This window comes from Ilyonectria robusta (genome assembly GCF_021365365.1).
Source record: "Ilyonectria robusta strain PMI_751 chromosome Unknown BGZ61scaffold_6, whole genome shotgun sequence".
In the NCBI taxonomy this organism is placed as follows: domain Eukaryota; kingdom Fungi; phylum Ascomycota; class Sordariomycetes; order Hypocreales; family Nectriaceae; genus Ilyonectria; species Ilyonectria robusta.
In genome coordinates, this window is record NW_025764440.1 from 1,372,451 (window position 1) to 1,390,331 (window position 17,881).

A 17,881-nucleotide genomic window follows, 5' to 3' on the forward strand; every position below is an offset into this window, starting at 1 on the left:
GCCATCCAACGAAGGCGGCCAAGCCCGACACGGGGGAGCTATGCGCTGAGCCGTCCAGACTATGATCGACACGAGCCTCCAGCCCGCCCGACTCAGCCAGCGTCGTCGCTCCCTTAGGGTTGCCATTGGTTTCCAAATTATTACCACACAGCCCGAGTCTCGCCAATTGACAGTAGTGGAGGGCAAGGCTTGTAATTGAATGAGGTGGCGGAGTTCCGTCATGTAGAGCCCACTCATACAGGCATGGACAAAAACTTGGAGCCTTTGATATCACTTTATCAAAAGAGGGCACAACGGAGCAGAGTTGGTTGCATTCCCTGGAAAACGACGACGCTAAACCTCAGATTGCCAAGACAACCTTAACGCCAGCCCGAGATTGGCCCACTTGCACGGAGCCGGACTCCCTCCCCCCACCCTCCGAGATTTTTTTCTTTCTGTTTTCTCTTCCTCGACTAGCTCCGGCTTGCGTGGCAGGAGGAGAAGCCAACTCTCCGAAACAAAGGAGGGATAGAAAACGGTGACCAAAAAGGTAGGTTGACAAGCCAGTGGGGTTTGTTGAGCGGTGACCTCGCTGCGAGACCGGCTGATCCCTACATGTGTCCCGAACCCAAGGGCTAGGGCTTGCATTCATGACAAGATGGAATGTCAACCACAACATTGATGTCATCCGTATTCAACTAGGATGTGGCAAGTCGTGAATTATGACGACAACTTACGGTCGATGCCACCACCACATTCTGGCCAAAAATCGCCCACACCGAGCCTTCCGTGCCGAGCTGAGTTGAAACATGCCGCTGTGGACACAGCGGCTTACACGGCATGCTCTGAGCGGTGTGTGAGTGTCGTACCAGAGTCTTGCTTCTAAACCCATCTCGCTCTGAATACCTTCCAAAGTGTCAATTTCGCAAGTCTGGCCGGCCTTGGCAGGTCTGGACCATCAGATGATATTACTCCCTGCATCTAAGGGAATACCGCGGGGCATCTGCATCGCCATCTGCACGCCCGCATAGTAGACAAGCCTCTTTTGACCCTGGCCAGCGCTGCATGCATTTCGCACATTGCAGGCTCGGACAACGTCCATTCTTGAAACGAAAATGATATGGAGACGAAGCGGGAGAGCAAGTCCGTGGTTAACGTTAGCCATCTCCATCCAAGATCTTCATTCAAGAAAAAATTCACCTCGTTTAGTACAGGCAGCAGGATTCTTTGATGGAGCCCAGGCAGTTTGGGCGCCTCAGATGGGTCCGCTCTCATGAAGCTGCTGTTTAGCGTCAGTCCCAGCGCTGTTTCGATGGTCCATGCTTGTATAAGTTAAGGATGATCTAAGCATACCTAGCTTAGGTTTGAAGAAGGCCTGGCCTGGCCGGTCGGCTCTGGATCAAGATGGAGGCGGACGAGGGTTGGGCCGAGGCGCCTGACGCACCCGATCTGCATATGCCGGGCTGCGATAGATGAAGGATGGGACGATGGGACGAGGGTACGGTGTAGGAGATGGCCCAGTTCTGGCTGAAGCGTCCCGGCCACGAGGTTGGGTGCCGGCGTGGGTGTGGTACGGGAGGACTGGTGGGCTCTAGCTGGCTCTGGTGGGCTCTGATGGTGCCCTGGGGGGGGCTGCCCTGAGGATCCTGATGTAGCTCTAGGGTGCCCTGGTGGCTCTGGTGGTGGGGGAGCTACCACGCTCCCTGCCTTGGTTCCAGAATATCTGCAGAAGCTGTCGCCCTCGCAGCCATCGCCGGTCAAGGCGCCGTCACAGACGCATGCACCTCGAATGCGCGTGGGGAGTGCCGCGCCTATCCGCCGGCGCACGGGCCTGACACGGGCCTGACACAAACCACAAGTCCGGGGTATAAGTGGGATCCTGCCGCGACATGCCATCGACATCGACATGTTCCGACACAACCATGCTGCCACGAGAAAGAGCCGCCGAAGCTCGATAAGCCATGCCTTTCGTAACGCGCCGGTCGCCGTTCGGGCGAGCGCACTGCTGCTCCGGGAGACGGGCCATCTCGCGACCGGGGCCCTGGGAAACTGGGGACCGGCCCGGCGCCGTGCAGAATTGCCGCGCAGTTGGTGCCAAGGCCTCTTGCAGTCCGGCCCGGTGAGTCGGAGAACACTCATGCCGATGTCGAGATATTGGATGTTGGATGTGGATGTCAGATGTGGATGTTCAGATGTCAGATCGTCCCAGCTCAGTGGGACGCCGTCGGTCACCGCGTATCAAGGAGAAATGTCAATATACCCATTCGCCAATGTACGACTATCTATCCCACAAGGAGCGCGTCCGAGATGCGACATGGCGATACCAGACTGTCACTAGCCCGTCGACCCTGTCCTTCTCGCCCTCATCCAACACCAACCAGCCAGCCCCCGTTCCAAACGCCGGCGGGCAGGGTATTATTACACAAGCCAATCCAGATACAATCAATTGAGCAATGCAAAAGCCACGCTCATCACCCCCTGGCCTTCCTCTCGTCCGCACGCAACGCTCTGAAACCCCTCGTCTCGTTGAATCTCACTCATCGAATCGTGTCTGCTCCTCATCTCTGTCCTGCACCCCAACATCGTCTTGCAGGTCAGCTGCGATCTCTGTCAGATTCCCTTGCCCCGGCCGACCTGTTGGTCCAGGCTTTTGCTATTAGATCTATCCCGCGAGGATGGTTCAATCTCGCCACCGAGCCATTAAAGACTGGTCTGGGCGTCACTTGGTCTGGACACCATCGGCCAGGGTCCGACCCACACGCTCGTCACTCGCCTATGAATCTCGTGAATCTCGGCCCCACACGGCAACTCAACGGCCTTGGCCGTCGTTGTCGATTCGGATCAGATCCAATAGTGACGCAATGTAGGGGCTCTGCGAGATTTGTTAGCACTAACACACCATGTAATTGGCTCAATCGGAGTAAGTAAAAGTGACTTACCAAGGCTCGGTTCTCTGCCAGAATCTCAAAGAGGCGAGGTAAGATCGGCCGGAAGAGGGTCTCGTTCCACCCACCGGATTCTCCACCACTCTCTTGCATCTTAATTAGCTCATCCTCAGCCTCCGTCTTGACGACGTTGCGGGCAATGTTGCGCAGCACAAGCGCGGCACTCAGCGGGATACCGGCAGCCTGCGGGGGCGCGTTAGGATTCCGCTCGTCCCGCACCGTCATGGTCTCTTCATAGGTCACCGCCATGGTCTTGGCGGGGACGATCCAGGGTCGGTCTGGTTTCCGAGCCTGCGCTTCCGAGGTTGGCAGCATCGCTGACACATGCGTGTTGATATGCCGCGCAAAGTCCTGGAGGTACAGCTTGGTCGGATTGACGAATCGGGAACATTCACCCCAGGTGCAGACGAATTCCTTCTCGGTGTTCTCATACTGGTCGTCTTCGTTCTTCTTCTCTTCCATGTGAGTCGTGAGGATATGGTTCCACATCTGCTTAGCCTTTAGATAAAAGTGACCGCACTTCTCATTCTTGTTGGTGGGATTGGAGGCCCAAAGACATCGACCGTACTCCTTTCCATCAATGCTAAGCGGTCGAGGGCGAGCGCGAATGCCGTGGATGATGAACTTCTGCTGAGGATCGCCGGGCTCCCTAAGAACCTGCGCATTCGAGTCCTTATACACGGATGTACTGTTCCTAATGAAGTCTGCGGGAGTAATAAGCGGTTGACCAATGGCCTTAAGCGGTCCAACAAAGGCGGTTTGGTACGCCTGCCATGCGGCCAGCTGCGTGACGAATGAGTCGCGGTCCTCCTCAAAGAAGCTGCGGACCCAATGATGCACACGTTCAGGCTCCTCGAGCTTGAGCATCTCCTGAAGGAGGTCCTCGGGCATTGGGGCAATCTCGTCGCGAGCAGGCAGCTTCTGCTCGGGAACAAGGGTGAACTCGCGCTGGACCTTGCGGGCGCCATGGGCAAGGAGGCGGGTGAGGTGGTCGACAAGGTTCTCAGGTGTCAGAGAGCGGATCAGGTTGTCCACGTTAGGCACGACTGCAGTGTACTGGTAGAGGAAGTCAAGGCATGCGTCGATGAGTTCGTCGTCGTTGAGGAGAAGCCAGCTGGCGATTCGTTGCAGCACCAGTCCGGGGACGTTACCCAGCTTATTGGTGGCCTCGAGGTTCATTGAGAGCCGGCCCAGAGCGCGGAGAGCTGTCAAGATCGCACCGCGGTCCTCGGATGCCATCTGTGCAAGCAGTGTCTTATAGAGAGGGTCATCTGACTCCAGTGCCATAAATGGCGTCAGCTGCTCTGCGATATCCAACGTCAAGTGCTTAAGTTCGATGAGGGAGTCTTTGTGCGGTAGGTGCAGAATGATGCAGATGAGGTCCTTCAGGGGGTAGAAATCAGACATGTTATGAGCATTCTCCGGGAGAGTGACCATGTTCCGTATTGTCAGAACAGCTTCGGTTACCAGGACCAGCTCATCAGCGTAGGCCTCAGTCTGGAGGACATCTGGCATATCCTTCTCAATGAGATTATGGATCCGCTCCAGGATATCCTGGGTGCCATTATTACCATCAAGAGTGTCAATATCGCTGGAGTCGATACTGGGATCCCAGGAAACGACCCAGTTAACGTGGTAGAACAAACTGCCGACTTGTAGGGCCTTCTCCACAAGGCCTTCTGCAAGGCCAGGGAAAGAGTCGAACTTATACTTGTCGCCTCTTTCATACGAAATCTTGACGAGATGGTTGAGAGCAAAGGCCTGCTCTGCAGGTATATTAGACCGCAGAGCATTAAGGCAACGCATGTAGATATTAGGGCCGTCAAAACCAGCTGTGACAGGTCAGTTATTGTTAACTGTGCAATAGGGGACATGCAAGACTTACTCCCAGGCTGTAATGGCTGGCGGGGGTCCACAATACGTTGGTTTTGGCGAGCCTTTTGGAACTCATTGGGAGCATTGCTAGGAGTAGCGACAGCACGAAGCTGCAGGGGCTTGAGATATCGTGGCTGGTACGATGTAACCAGGTTGGAGGTGTTCTCGGGGTTGGGAGGATGGTGTAGGATCGAGGGGCCCCTGCCTTGGTGGCTTTGTGGTTGAGGCATAGGGGGCATGCCGTGCTGATGCGATGGAGTCTGGGGTTGGTTTGTGGCGGGAGAGTTCTGGTGGCTAGCATGGTGCGCTGACGCATGCCTGGTCGTTCGAGTTGGCCCAGTATCGGGTTGGAATATGACACGTTGAGGTGGTGCCTCGCGCAACCCGCGAGATGCCCGGGCACTAGCAGCGGGATCAGGGACGGGTCGTTCGCGAACGGGTGTGCCATCGTCTCCAGAAGCGGCCGAGTCTGTGGCACCGATGTTACTCTCGCGCTTGCCACGGAAGTTCTCGCGCGTTCGGGACAGGAGGCCGGCACCCTTGGCAGTGACATCCTCGAGGATATCTTTTGGCGGCGGCTCCTTTCCATGGACAGTGCTTATTTCAAAGGCAGCAAGGTTCTTGTAGAACTTCTCCTTCAGGGAAAAGGCGGTTGAGGCTTCGTTGTTAGAGAAGATGCCAAGCTCAGCGGCCATGCGCCGCCATGCCAGCTTCTCCTCGGATACCTTATCGTAACCTCCATTGGCAACGATATGGTTGAAGACCTTGAGAAGGTCGAGATGTGTCGCGCCAACCTTGGGCTCTGCGTCGAGCGTAGTGCCGCGCTTGGTGTGGTACTCGCGCAATCGCGACATGAAGTCTTCATACTCGGGGGTGCGCTCGATGGCGTGCATCGGAATGTCCTGCCGTACGGGGGCCATGGTGTCGGCCAATGCGATCCGCCACAGATCGGGCGTGTTTGCGCGGAATTGGACGAGGCTTTCGGAGGCCTAAGAAGATGTGCGGTCGTACTCGCGATGGGGGACGTCGGGGTGGTCGTTGAGATCGGCTGGTCGATGTGCCAAGTCGCGTCGAGGGTGCAAGAGTCAGCACCGTCGATCGGACGAACAGGAGCGCCCCGGTCTGGTTTCAGCAGACCAAATGAAACTCCTGGTGGTAGAATTACAGAGCTCGTGGGGATGTGGTTCTTCACTACCTCAGAGGTTATGTCGAAGTTCCGCCTAGTCCAGTCGGCTGGCTGGGGTCTCTGGTGGTTGGACCTGCGCGCGCCGCCTCGAAAATCGCAAGGATGCGCGGCTGGCTTATCTGCACGTGATTTGGCGGGTCCTACACCTGACAGCCAATCGGGTTGTTTCCCTCAGTAACGTCTTTCAGGCACAATCCAGTTCACCTACCCCGGACTCAAAGTTTCCCATGTTTCGAGGAAGGTGCGAGGTGCAGCCACGGCAGTAGCTTGCCTAGGTAGGTAGTGACAGGACACACAGTAGACACCTGAGGTTGCATGCAGCGCATGGAATTTCTCGCCTCCAGTGCAATGCTCCCATTCCGATTGTTCAACAGCTGGCTTCACAGAGTCACCCTTGTTCACTCGGAGCCGCCCTAAACTTGTGACACTTCTCGAAATTCAAAATGCCTGGGCCACCAACACCTGTCTCTGGTTGTCCACTCCAGCGGTTGGAGATCCGCGACGGGGCCTCGACCAGGGTCTACCATACTTGTCGGCCAAGAAATGTTTTCACCTTAACTCTGGAAGGCGAGCGGCCTGTTGATTCTAAGACCGGAACCCTGGTTCTCCTCATTCACAACGGACAACAACGACTAGTACGTGTGTTCAAGTTCAAGACCTGTACCTGGTGCGCGCTGTATTCCTAATGGCGAGAAGATATCAATTCGCCTTCATGATCTCCTCAAGAACCCTGTCGGATCCACCGACATCGTTAGCGTCGAGAAGCAACGAAACGAAATGTGCATCATTATTCCAGGCCACAGCCGTGCGATTGTCGCTCGATTCGAGGAAAAGAGAGATTTCAACCTTGCCGTCTATATGCTCGAGAAGTCAAATCTTCGCATTAACGATTCAATAACCTGCGCCCCTTCAACACCCATTGCAACGTCCCTGCCTGCTGCTTCTCTTGACGTCCAAACTGCCTCAAACTTTGGTCCGCGCCTCTCCTCAATCACGCCCCTCCCTCAATCTTTCCCCTCCAACGTCCCTTACAATCTCAACAACCACTCGGATGCTCCATTTACGTCCCTGCTGAATTCACCTCTGCCGCGGGAGACTTCTGAGTCCACATGGGGACAGCCGGCACCACCTCAATTCCAATACCCCCAGCGAATAAATTCTCTCCCGACTTATGCTTCAGTATCGGCTTACTCGCCCTTTGGTTCGGATGCTGTGGTGCAGCAACTCAACCCTTACAACATTTTCCTCAATCGGAGTAACAGTCAAGTCCACATGCCTCGGGTTAGTTCGCCGCTCAGACAATCGTTTCCCCCGGAAGAAACAACAAGACAGAGCCCAAGCCCAAGTGTTGGATCGAGTCCGTGTATGGGCGGTACTTACGCTCTACATAATATACCGAAAATTTCTCCTAGCGTTCTTGGAGCCCCAAAAATCCAGGATGCTTCCCAATCGGCGGGGGTGGACGGAATGGAAAACAGAGTGCCCACCGCGTCTTCTTTCCCACAATTCTCGAGTGATAATGCCAGCCCAGAGCCTCTGGCTGGAGATTCGGACCAGAGCTTTCGAGATCTCATGCCAAGACCTCGTAGGCTCCCTTTTGACTCTCGTCCAAAGGATTCAGGGTCAATGGAAACGACATCATCACCAAAGTTGGCAACTAAGACGGCAGCATCGCTAAAGGCGTTGGTATCACCGAAGATAACATCGTCACCAAGGACGATATTGCCTCCCAAGAAGGACCAAGCTCTGACGCAGCCATCTTCGAAACAAAAACCGAAGCTTAGAGGAACGAAGCGCTCCAGTGCAGCTGTTGATGAAGGAAGCCCTGGTGGGGAAGTCTCGATGACTGTGGATGAATCATCCACCCGTATTGTCGTGCTACCAAACACTAAGGTCAATGAAGAACATAAACCTAGTTCGACCATAAAGGTGGCTGGCGCAGAAGATTCCCCATCTGTACCTCTGTGGTCACCTGCGCAACCCCATAAAGACCCGGAAGTAGCAGTGCTGATCACGGATCCTGGAACGCTAAAGGACCTGGAAAAACTGACATCGAAACTTTTTGAGCAGTATGAAGTGGATGTGGCAAGCGGGATCGATGAGACAGATTCTGCGAAGTTCTACATGGATCGTATCACGGCTACACGCAGGGAATTCTGGCTCACCAAGCTGGAAGAAATGACGGCAAGCTGACGGGCCATTGATTGAAGTTTCATCACAATCCTTTCAATACGCAACGCTTGCAGGACAGCTATCGTGGGTTCTCGGTTCTGACTGATAATGGAAAGTGCCCCATTAGTACTTGGTCCGGAGAGCGTTGACGCCTTCTGCAAATTGACCCCAACGCCGCTTGTCGCTTGCTATTGAGCAAAATGGGAGTAACCTCATTACCGAGTTTGATTTGCACCTGCACTTTGCATTTCAGATACGAGGAGGACCTGTCTTCTCTTGCCCCGTGGGATAATTCTCAACTCACATCTAACATCAACCACACCAGTTGTGCTTTGCGACGATCATCTTGTTCCCAGGATCATACTACAATCATCTCGTATGCTTTCTCTTGGTACCATCCAACCTTGAGTACCACCCACAATATGGCTACACCCAGCAACATGGAATTCTTCCCAAGGAACCTCTTTGAGCCCGCCAGAGTTGGACCATTGGGTTTACAATCTCTACCCTACTTCCCGAAACAGTTAGCATCGCGTTCCATGCCAACCCTTTTGTCGGATACCTCAATGGACATGGCCACGGCGAAACGGGACTCTCATCGTCGAACAGAAGAAGATATAAAGCCGAGGACCACCCCTGCTCTTGCTCCTGACAACTCTCCCCGCAACGTATCACTCGAGGTCGAAAGATCTCTCAGACACCCCTCTCAAACTTCTTCAAGGCGCTTTCTCAAGATATTGCCCAAGTCCACTTCCCACGCCATTTTCAAGAGAGAATCTCCATTTAAACTCTGTTTCACGGATACCGACCCCAAGCCTCATTACACAACACCGAACAACGACACAGCCAACAAAATGACCACAAGCTGGTATTGCAGCCGCGACGGCATCCTGGACCTTTTCCAGGACCTCAATCTCACAAACGTTGAAACCTCCATCGACAAGTCAGACGTAAGTCTCTTTCGACTCGTGAACGATCAGGCTCCAAATCTGCCACGACACATCCTTAAGTGGGGTGAAGCCAAGAACAACGACATTGTCATTTGGAGCCTTCAGGAAGCCCGCTCGTCAAATACCGACCGCAAGATCCATATTACCGTTCCCACCACTCGCCGCCGAGGCATCCGTGGCGAGGTGTGCAAGCTGATGGCCGACTTGGACCGTGGGAAGGGAAGGGGGCGAGAGTTGGCCAAGAGTTTCAAAGTCATCAAGGTCAAGGAGGAAGCACGTGAGGCGGTTTGGCACCTCGTCAGGCGCCCTGAAGCAAAGAGCCCCACAATCCCTAGAAAGCGAGTTGAGGCTTGGGTGGCTTCGGTCGCTACCTAGTGGCCCTTCTCATGGTCGAGAACGTTTGGATGCTAAGCAAGGGGAGATTGGTTGCGGGATGTAAAGTACAAACAGTGTTATAAGACCTGAGCTTGTAGCTGACAAGGCTTTCAGTCACATGCAAGGAAGGATTGGGGAAAATGTTGGGAGTAGAGGTATAGACAAAAGTTTAGCTTGCGCAAAAGCTCTGAATCACGTTCGCCTTTCGCATGTGATACTATCGTAATTCCCAGTGATACACACAGAGGGAGTAGAATTTTGTTTCCATCATGAACACGTCATGTCCTCATTTTCATTTCATCTCCTAACATGGTAACGACTAATTCACCTTCATACATCAACCCATCATAACCCCAGTCAACAGAGCTCGATCAAATTTGGCATGGCCAGCAGTGAGGCGATGATTGGTGGATGAAGCAAGATGAAAACCAAAAAGGGGAGGGAGAAGATCTCTTTCGAGATGACTTCTTCTCCCTGACCACCAGGAGTATCACAAGAACGCAAAAAAAGCAGTGGTGGTATGATACCAATGGCCGTACCGCGTGATGGTTAGAAAAGAAAAGGAGGCAGAAAAAAGAAGAGATGTATGGGGTATGAAGAGCCTGGCCCATTCCGACAGAGAAAAAAAAACCGTTGTCCAAGGGTGTATCTCTCTAAGCAGCCGCGGTTTGATTTCCCTTTCCCTGTTGAGTTCCTCCTCCTGAAGTTCCGCGCGCCTGGTGCACCTGGGTTGGTAAGAGCGACGCCTGAAATAGAAATCATGGATCGCGATCAAGTGAGAGCTGGTCTTGATGGTCGCAGATCGGGTGTTGTCGTGTCGTCGGTTTCGTGGTTGTGTCTGTCCATTCCAAGACAGTTTTCGAGGTGGTGATTCGGGTTTGAAATGGCATGATGCACACCCTTATTCCTTCATTTTGACATAGTTGCTAGGGAAGATGCCCTGCCTCGAGCCAATCTGGCCAGTCCTGGGGAGAGAGTTAGGTATGTTGATGGGTGGAAAGACATGAATACATACCACCAGTCGTTCTCACTGTCAGTGCGCTTGAGGATGGTGATGACCTCGCCCTTCTTGAAACCGAGATCACCAGCCTGGTCCGCGTCAAAGTTGTACACGGCGACCGCCTCGTTCTTCTTGAGCAGCGCTTGCTTAGCGGCGAAGTTCGGCTTGGGAGCCGCCGGCCGGCCGGGACCTGTCTTCTTCTCTGCACCGAAAGCTGGGCTGGGGGTGTCCTTGTAGACATAGTCATCGTTGTGGCCTCCTGCGAAGGTATTCGACCTTGAAGGGGTCGCGCTGAAGCCGCCTTGTCGGTCGTAGACGTCATCTTGCCATGTTGTTGAGCGCTTGGGAGCGCCAAAGCTGTCGTTGTCGCCTGTACGATCGCGCGACACGCCCTCGCCGTAGGCAGAACCTCGTCGACCGTTCCATACAACGTCATCATGTCTGTCGTCGTATACGGGCGTCTCGTTGTACATGCCGTCTTCAGTCATGCCGGGGCCTCCCATGCCGCTGAAGACCCTCGAGTTAAGGATGCCCATGAGAGGAGCAGCCTGGGGTGGCGGCCGAACGGAGCCCGTCAGGAGCTGCTGCGCGGTGTAGCGAGTTCCATACATCTTCTCGTTGGCATCGCGACGCTCGATAATGGCAGAACCCTCCAGGGAGACACCAGCAAACAGACCCTTGGTCTTGGAGTAGCTAAAGATTCCCGCTACGCTCCTAAGAGAAGCAGCACCGGCGGCCTCGGCGTTGCGACCGACGGGACCAGCAGCCAGAGACACATTGCCACCAAGGGTCAAGGAACCGGCCTGGGCAAATGTCTTGACGGCGCTGGCATCGTTGAGGATGAAGACGAAGTCGGTAAGTTCGAAACCAATCTGGCCACCGAAGCCGGCGCCAGCAGTGGCGATAGCACTCGGGGCGCTCCAGGTGCCATCGGGGAGGCGTGCGACAACGAGGCCACTGCCGAAGCGACCAGATCCGAGGAAGCCGGCCTTGAGGACGGTGATGATGGCGAGGCCCTTGGCGTTGGCGAGAATGTTGGGAGGGATGACCTTTTCGGGGCCGAAGGTTTGGCGCGGGCTGATGAAGGAGGAGAGGATCTTGCCGCACTTTTTACATTCCGCTGTGGACGCGGAGAAGTGATCATGTCAGCGGGTGCTTCGGCGAGGCTGGGCTCGGATTGGGAGAGAGGGAGAGGGAGAGAGGTGCGGGGATGGGGATTGAGGGGCACGACTTACACGCCATAGACGACGGGAGGGGGTTGTTGATGCCCATCTTGACGGAATTCCAGGGAGCGGCCGAAATCACGCAGGAGGAGTTGAGCTGTCTGCGCGCCGGTTGGTGACGGAGCAAGCTCACGGTATCCGGAACGATGTTATGGGTGGAGGCAGGTCGGTCTTGGTGGGTGGGGTTGCAGCTTGGCCGCGGACGTCACCAGACAGTGAGTGGGAGAGAGAGCGACGGCGCCTGGTTGGGCAGAGTGCGCGCTGTAAGCCGTCAGCTTGGGCGGGCTTCGGATGATCAGAGACGGGACCAACTGAGAGCTGTTGTGGGAGGAGGAGAGATCAGAGAGCGCAGTGAGACCCGAGACTGACTCGTACTATGTAGCAGAAAAGACAGAAACGCCCAGAAGAAGACGCCCAGAGAAAGATGAGCGAGGGGACGAGGCTATGCACGTCGGCATGGATGGTGACCAGACGAAAGCCAAGCTTCGAATACGTAAGTCCGCCATGCCTCGTGGTTGTGGCGCAGCAACTCCCGGAGTCTCGGGCACACAAGACACCATGGGACACTACAGACTCGCAGCACGCCACGCACGGCATTTGCTTACTCACTGAAGCGGCGCCTGCCAAAACGCGGCCGGCCCCCCCTCCCCGCTGTAAGCTAGGCCCTTCGGGGGACCTTCAGTACCCATAGAAAGGCTTCAGCGGCGTCATTGGCGGCCTGCGGGGGGGCGGTCCTCCACCTTGAAAAACAAGGCCGGATGCTAAACAACCGCTGCAGTGGAGCATCAACTGGCTGGTAGAGACACTGGGCATCTGCACTGAATCCCAATGGCAGCGTTCCCATTGGGTTCTGGCGTGCGCTGGCTTTCCCCCTACCGGGCTTAAAGACGCTGCGATGCTGTGGCGGTGCATGTGCCACTGGCCTGGCGCTACTGTAGTGGAGCTGGCCCCATCCCCAACGCAATGCTTCTGTCCCGGGCGAGTTCGCTGGAGCCTCGGCGGTACGTACCGGGTCTTGGAGAAAGGTCTGGGCGGCCCGGAACATCGTCATGGGTTTTGGTTTCGGGTTCGGTTTCGCCGCCAGTGTCTCTCTGTGTTCATCCTTTGGTGAGAGCGCCATCTCAACTCCTTTCACCACAACCTCGTCCTCGGGCTTTTGCCTCCTGTACGCTCCCACGCTCCGCCATTCGGCCGTCTCACCCTCGATCCGAACCCATCTCACTGACTTGCCCGATTGCGTCTCTGCAATAGACCATCCGCCCCCTGTTCCAACTCGTCGATCGCGACGCCAACTCTGACCGACGCATCGACTGCCCGTCCTCCGTTCTCTCCGAGCCCGCCATCATAACCGCCCACCATGTCTGAAGCCTACGAACGCGAGCGCCAGAACAACGCTCGGCTGGACGAGCTCTCCGCAAAGGTCACCGCCCTGCGCGGCGTCACCGTCGACATCTACGACAACGCGCGCGCCCAGGATGTCATCGACAACACCGTCCGTCTATTCCTCCCGCCTGTCCCGCCTCTCGCCATACTAACTCGCCCTTGCAGTCCGACACCTTCTCCTCCATGTCGACCAGCATCAAGGGCTCCGCCGGCCGCCTGACTCGCATGGCCGCTTCGGGCAATCAGGTTGCCATTATGAAGCTCGCGGGCATCGTCATCGTTACGTTCCTGGTGCTGTACTACGGCTTGAAGATGCTTTTCTAAGCGACTATTCGTCCCGTTGCCGCCCGCAGTTGATCGCGGGATAGGCCAATTGCGCATCGCGAGATATGATGAAACGTGGAGATTTCTGGGTCTGGGATTTAGGAACCATGGGTTTGCGACATGAATAGAGCTGCTTTCGGTCCGTCAAACGTTCAGGGCACTCGTTAGAAGAAGACGGAACACTCGCCTTATGAGTACAGCATAGGGGGACGCACATCGTTAAAGAGAGGATAAGATACGGGCTCGACAGCGAGCGGTTGGAGGCTGGTGTCCTCTGGAGGACTTACTGCTGTGTTTTATCTTGTACTGAGGCCCTACTCTCAGCGTTGGGTTTGGCGTTGGCTGCAAAAATATAAATAAACCACCTAATATTTTCACTTCTGCTGTTGCATTCCAAATTGAGAGGTCATCACGCTGCGAGGTCGTATAAAGTTCAAGATTTAAAGTCCCCCCTGTCCCCCTTTTGTACGATCTACATGGACTCCTAACATGCAAAACACCCCTGACATGCCCGTAGTCGTTATGTTCAAACATATCATATCCCGTCTCTGCACCCCCTTTCCATCCTCTTTAAAGTCATATAGATGCTTCAAAAGTCTCCTTAACCCCACACGTTAGAGAACAAGTCCTCGTCGCCACCAAAGCCTCCGCCAGACTTCTTGGCTCCTCCACCAGTAGCGGAAGGACCGGTGCTGCTGGTCCATCCTCCAAACTCCTCATCTGCCGAGACCTTCGGCGGTTGCGGGCTGAATCCGCCTGAGGCACCGGGAACGATGGGTGTGTTGGCAAAGGACGAAGAAGGAGCAGCGGCGGCAGGAGAGTTCCCCCAGCCAAAGTCGTTGCTTACAGGCGGCGGCAACGCAGGGCTCTTATGGGCAGCAGTCGGCGCGGGGGCTGGCGCAGCAGGGGTGTTCCATTCGTTTCCACTTCCCCAGACATCAGCGCCCGAGAAACCGCCCATGGAGCTAGTTGCTGTCGTGGTGGCCGGCGCGGGGGCAGCGGGCTGGGGGGATGAGAGGTTGAAGACGGAGTTGGAAGTCGGGGGCATAGTTCGGTTAGAGGGCGGAGGGGGAGAAGCCTGGGTCACAGGGGCGGAGAGATCGAAAAGGTCGCCCATAGCAGAGGAGGATGCCTGGGTTGGCTTCGGCGCAGCGGCGGGAGCGGGCGATGAGAAGCCGCCAAAGCCTCCGCCAAGGGACATGGCGGGTTGATTCTGGTGCACGGGAGCGGCAGGCTGGGCGGGCTTGCTGTCGAAAAAGCTCCCTCCGCCAAGTCCACCGAACGCGCTGTTGCTGGAGGTAACCCGGCCGCTGCCAAGACTGGCAAATGGATCCGGAGCAGCCGGCTTTGGAGGAGCGGCGTTGGAGATGCTGAGGCTGCCGAATGCATCACCGAAACCACCAACAGATCCCTGGGACTGGTGGCCGAATGTCGGGGAGGGCATAGCTCCAAAGGCGCCCTGGGGAGCCTGCTGAGGAGCCTGTGGTCGGGGAGCAGTGGCATAAAGAGACAGGATCGACTGCTTCAGATCGGGACGAGATTGACCGGTAGCTGTGTTGGTACCTGTTGTGCTTGCTGGTCGCGGAGGGGCTGAAGGCTCCCCAAAGAAGTCCAGTCCCAGCAGCGAATCCTTGGTGCTAGTGGATCGAGGGGGCGCGGGTTCGCCCTTGGGAGCCACCTTGGCAATGGGAGGTGCGGCACTGCTCGATCGAACTGGAACGGGATCTCCGCCGATGAGGTCGCCTTGGGGGGGTGGGATGCTGCGAGGAGCACCGGACTGTCCCAGTGAGGCCTTCCGGATCGACTCCTTGCGCTCTAACACCTGCTTCTCCTTGACCAAACTCAGGGGAACATCGTCATCACCGTCGGCATCAAGGGTCGCAGGGTCGGGGATGGGGCCATCCATGGTCCATCGCTTAAGCTCGTACTTTGTGCGGATGAAGTTCTCGATCTTTCCCTCAGAGGGGGCGTGACCAGCGGCCAGCTTGGCTTCCCAGTACTTGTTGGCGCGCGCGTTGCCCCAGCTGAGGATGCTCTGCAGCTGTTCGTCGGTCCAGGAGTCGAGGTCGACGGACTTGACTCGGCTGATATGGGTGCCCATGCCACGGTGGATGCCCGAGCATCGGATGCAGACGAAGACACCTAGGTTCCAACTGGCCCATCGGGGATCTAGAGGGAATCGCAACACATGTCAGCACATAATCCCCGCGCAAAGCAGTCGACGAGCGACGAGAATGGGAGCATTGGTTTCCCGAGAGCCACGTACGCTTGTTCCTCTTGCAATCGGCGCAGACCTTGTTGGACTCCAGCTTCAGGAGGTTCTTGATGGTAGCTGTGTTTTGCGCCGCCCGCTCGGCGGCGGGGTTCGGGGCCCTCCTTGACATGGCGGTGGGAGGCGATTCGTATGGGAGCAGCGGGGATGTGAGAGGAAGATGGACGACGGGTGGTGAGCGGTCCGAGAAGACGTGAAGCGAGTATGGGGCTCCGTGGGGGGAGACCTTTGTTGAATGTGGCAACCTGGACGGTCGACGGTCGTGTGTGTGGTGTCTCGAGTCGGGTAGGGAGGTGCCAAGGTGGTCGGTGGTGCTGTAACAGAAGCCCCCAGCGGAATTAGCACGCCCTGAAGCTAATTAGGTATAGAGTAGGAAGGCCCAAGGGTGGGAAGGCCCAAGGGTACCTAGGAAGGGTGGAACCTGGACACTCTGGCTCTCGATTTTGGGGGGCTTTGGGCACCATGATTCACCAGCCACAGCGCGCAGTGGGGGGACTGGAGGTTTCGTCCACCGAGACGCTTAATCTAGTCGATAAGGATCCTGAGGCAGCAAGAAAGGAACGCAGTAGCATTGACGACTGCCTTGGAGGCACCCATTCATCATGACTTCTCCGACGGCGCATGAGATGTCGATGACGACACGCCGATTGCTTAATCTGTCCCGTTCCCTCTCCGGCCCACCCTGCAATCGATTGACGAGCGCTCAATGGGCCCGGATTCCAGCATTAACTTCGCCTACAAAGATTACTCAGAAGCGCTCTTAGTGCACGGGGACATGGGTGCTCTTCCAAATACCTACCCCGTCCGCGGGGAGCTTAGTGTGGCTGTGACACTCAGACACAGTTGATGATGCAACTCGAAATGCCCTTGAAATCCCCCGAAAGATTCCACATCGCGGGCGCCCCTCATTTTCCCCCATCCAGATCTGTCACGTCCCGCATCGCCACCACATTGCTTCCACAAGGATCAGAGCTCGAACAAACCACTGATCTGATACTCGTGCATGAAACTAGGTCCCGACAACTAGATATAAGGAGGAGCTCGTCACCTTCTATTAACTCCCTCAATCCGCTCAACTCACCCATTCACTCACACCCTCGTCGCGATCCATGCGATTTTCTCGAGCATCATCAACTCTCATCCGCACCCTCTCTATCCGCGTAAACCCGCATCTGCCCCTACGCCGTGCTACCCTACGGCCTGTTCCCATTCGACCCATGTCCTCTTTCCTGGGTTCTCTCTTCGGCACTTCCTCCTCCAAGTCCTCCAACATGTCGTATCCCGATCAGCGCACCAACGATGAGTGGCAGGCAATCCTAAACAAGGGTATGTGTGCATTACCCCTCTCCGCATCCGATGGCCGACATTAACACTGTCTCACAGAGCAGTTCCGCGTCCTGCGAGAGAAGGGTACCGAAGCCCCGGGTACCGGGAAATATAACAAGCACGCCCCGGAGACCGGCGTCTACACCTGCGCCGGCTGCGAGGCGCCGCTGTACAAGGCCACTCACAAGTTCAGCTCTGGTTGCGGTTGGCCGGCCTATTTCGATAGCATTCCTGGCGCTGTTGTCCGCCACGAGGATAAAACCCTTGGCATGTCCCGCACCGAGATTGTCTGCGCCAACTGCGGTGGCCACCTCGGCCACGTCTTCAAGGGCGAGGGCTACGCCACGCCTACAGACGAGCGCCATTGTGTCAACAGCATCAGCTTGAATTTCTCCCCTGAGGATAAGCCGGTAGCGAAGTAGCCGATCCGTCTGGCGACAATCATGGTTATTTTAGTTTTTCTTAGTGTATCTGGTTTAGTGTTTGTCAGGCGAGGTGATCAAGCTATGCCTCTCGACTAGAGAAGCCACTGGGTCTTGGACGGGGTGTTAGCATGGAGTGGAGATGAGCGTGATCAGAAAGAAGCTATTTTAACGAAAGAATAGAAAAACATAATGAAGTTAAATATCATCGAACTTCGTCTTGGAGTTTCCGAATGCGAAAAACATGATAGGTGGTGAACTTGAACAGAGAGGCGCTCAAGGTCTATGGCTCCATACCGAGAAATTTGAGCCGAGCCGACGATGATGGAGATGACAGAAGCAATGAAATGGAAAATCGCGATGGACATCAATGTGATCCCGAGGCTTCATTCTGGTGTTGGGATCGGGGTCTCCTATTTGCCTGAGGAAAGGGGGTCGCCATCAATTCA

The 17,881-nt window shown here is 55.8% G+C and overlaps 8 protein-coding genes across 8 annotated transcripts; 5 read left to right on the forward strand and 3 right to left on the reverse strand.

Annotated features, from left to right (window-relative positions):
* Nucleotides 1-2,788: 2,788 nt before the first annotated feature.
* BGZ61DRAFT_530549 (uncharacterized protein) lies at nt 2,789-5,719 on the reverse strand (the record flags this gene model as incomplete). The annotated part of the gene is made up of 3 exons (XM_046253569.1): nt 2,789-2,851; nt 2,919-4,756; nt 4,810-5,719. 3 exons carry the CDS (start codon nt 5,717-5,719, stop codon nt 2,789-2,791), a joined length of 2,811 nt encoding a protein of 936 aa, XP_046106926.1.
* A 709-nt stretch (nt 5,720-6,428) lies between these two features.
* Nucleotides 6,429-8,178, forward strand: BGZ61DRAFT_530550 (uncharacterized protein; the record flags this gene model as incomplete). Its single annotated transcript, XM_046253570.1, has 2 exons — nt 6,429-6,620; nt 6,682-8,178. The coding sequence occupies 2 exons, from the start codon at nt 6,429-6,431 to the stop codon at nt 8,176-8,178; spliced, it is 1,689 nt and encodes a 562-aa protein (XP_046106927.1).
* A 401-nt stretch (nt 8,179-8,579) lies between these two features.
* BGZ61DRAFT_530551 (uncharacterized protein) lies at nt 8,580-9,482 on the forward strand (the record flags this gene model as incomplete). Its single annotated transcript, XM_046253571.1, has 1 exon — nt 8,580-9,482. The coding sequence occupies one exon, from the start codon at nt 8,580-8,582 to the stop codon at nt 9,480-9,482; it is 903 nt and encodes a 300-aa protein (XP_046106928.1).
* A 901-nt stretch (nt 9,483-10,383) lies between these two features.
* Nucleotides 10,384-11,754, reverse strand: BGZ61DRAFT_492474 (uncharacterized protein; the record flags this gene model as incomplete). The annotated part of the gene is made up of 3 exons (XM_046250553.1): nt 10,384-10,447; nt 10,498-11,602; nt 11,718-11,754. 3 exons carry the CDS (start codon nt 11,752-11,754, stop codon nt 10,384-10,386), a joined length of 1,206 nt encoding a protein of 401 aa, XP_046106929.1.
* An 889-nt stretch (nt 11,755-12,643) lies between these two features.
* On the forward strand, nt 12,644-13,080 carry BGZ61DRAFT_199547 (uncharacterized protein). The gene has a single exon (XM_046237897.1). It carries the CDS (start codon nt 12,755-12,757, stop codon nt 13,001-13,003), a length of 249 nt encoding a protein of 82 aa, XP_046106930.1. The 5' UTR covers nt 12,644-12,754; the 3' UTR covers nt 13,004-13,080.
* BGZ61DRAFT_530553 (uncharacterized protein) lies at nt 13,063-13,412 on the forward strand (the record flags this gene model as incomplete). The annotated part of the gene is made up of 2 exons (XM_046253572.1): nt 13,063-13,197; nt 13,254-13,412. The coding sequence occupies 2 exons, from the start codon at nt 13,063-13,065 to the stop codon at nt 13,410-13,412; spliced, it is 294 nt and encodes a 97-aa protein (XP_046106931.1).
* A 601-nt stretch (nt 13,413-14,013) lies between these two features.
* BGZ61DRAFT_348107 (putative GTPase activating protein for Arf-domain-containing protein) lies at nt 14,014-15,796 on the reverse strand (the record flags this gene model as incomplete). The annotated part of the gene is made up of 2 exons (XM_046240032.1): nt 14,014-15,581; nt 15,679-15,796. The coding sequence occupies 2 exons, from the start codon at nt 15,794-15,796 to the stop codon at nt 14,014-14,016; spliced, it is 1,686 nt and encodes a 561-aa protein (XP_046106932.1).
* A 1,159-nt stretch (nt 15,797-16,955) lies between these two features.
* On the forward strand, nt 16,956-17,432 carry BGZ61DRAFT_347162 (Mss4-like protein; the record flags this gene model as incomplete). The annotated part of the gene is made up of 2 exons (XM_046239947.1): nt 16,956-17,010; nt 17,068-17,432. 2 exons carry the CDS (start codon nt 16,956-16,958, stop codon nt 17,430-17,432), a joined length of 420 nt encoding a protein of 139 aa, XP_046106933.1.
* Between the last annotated feature and the right edge of the window lie 449 nt (nt 17,433-17,881).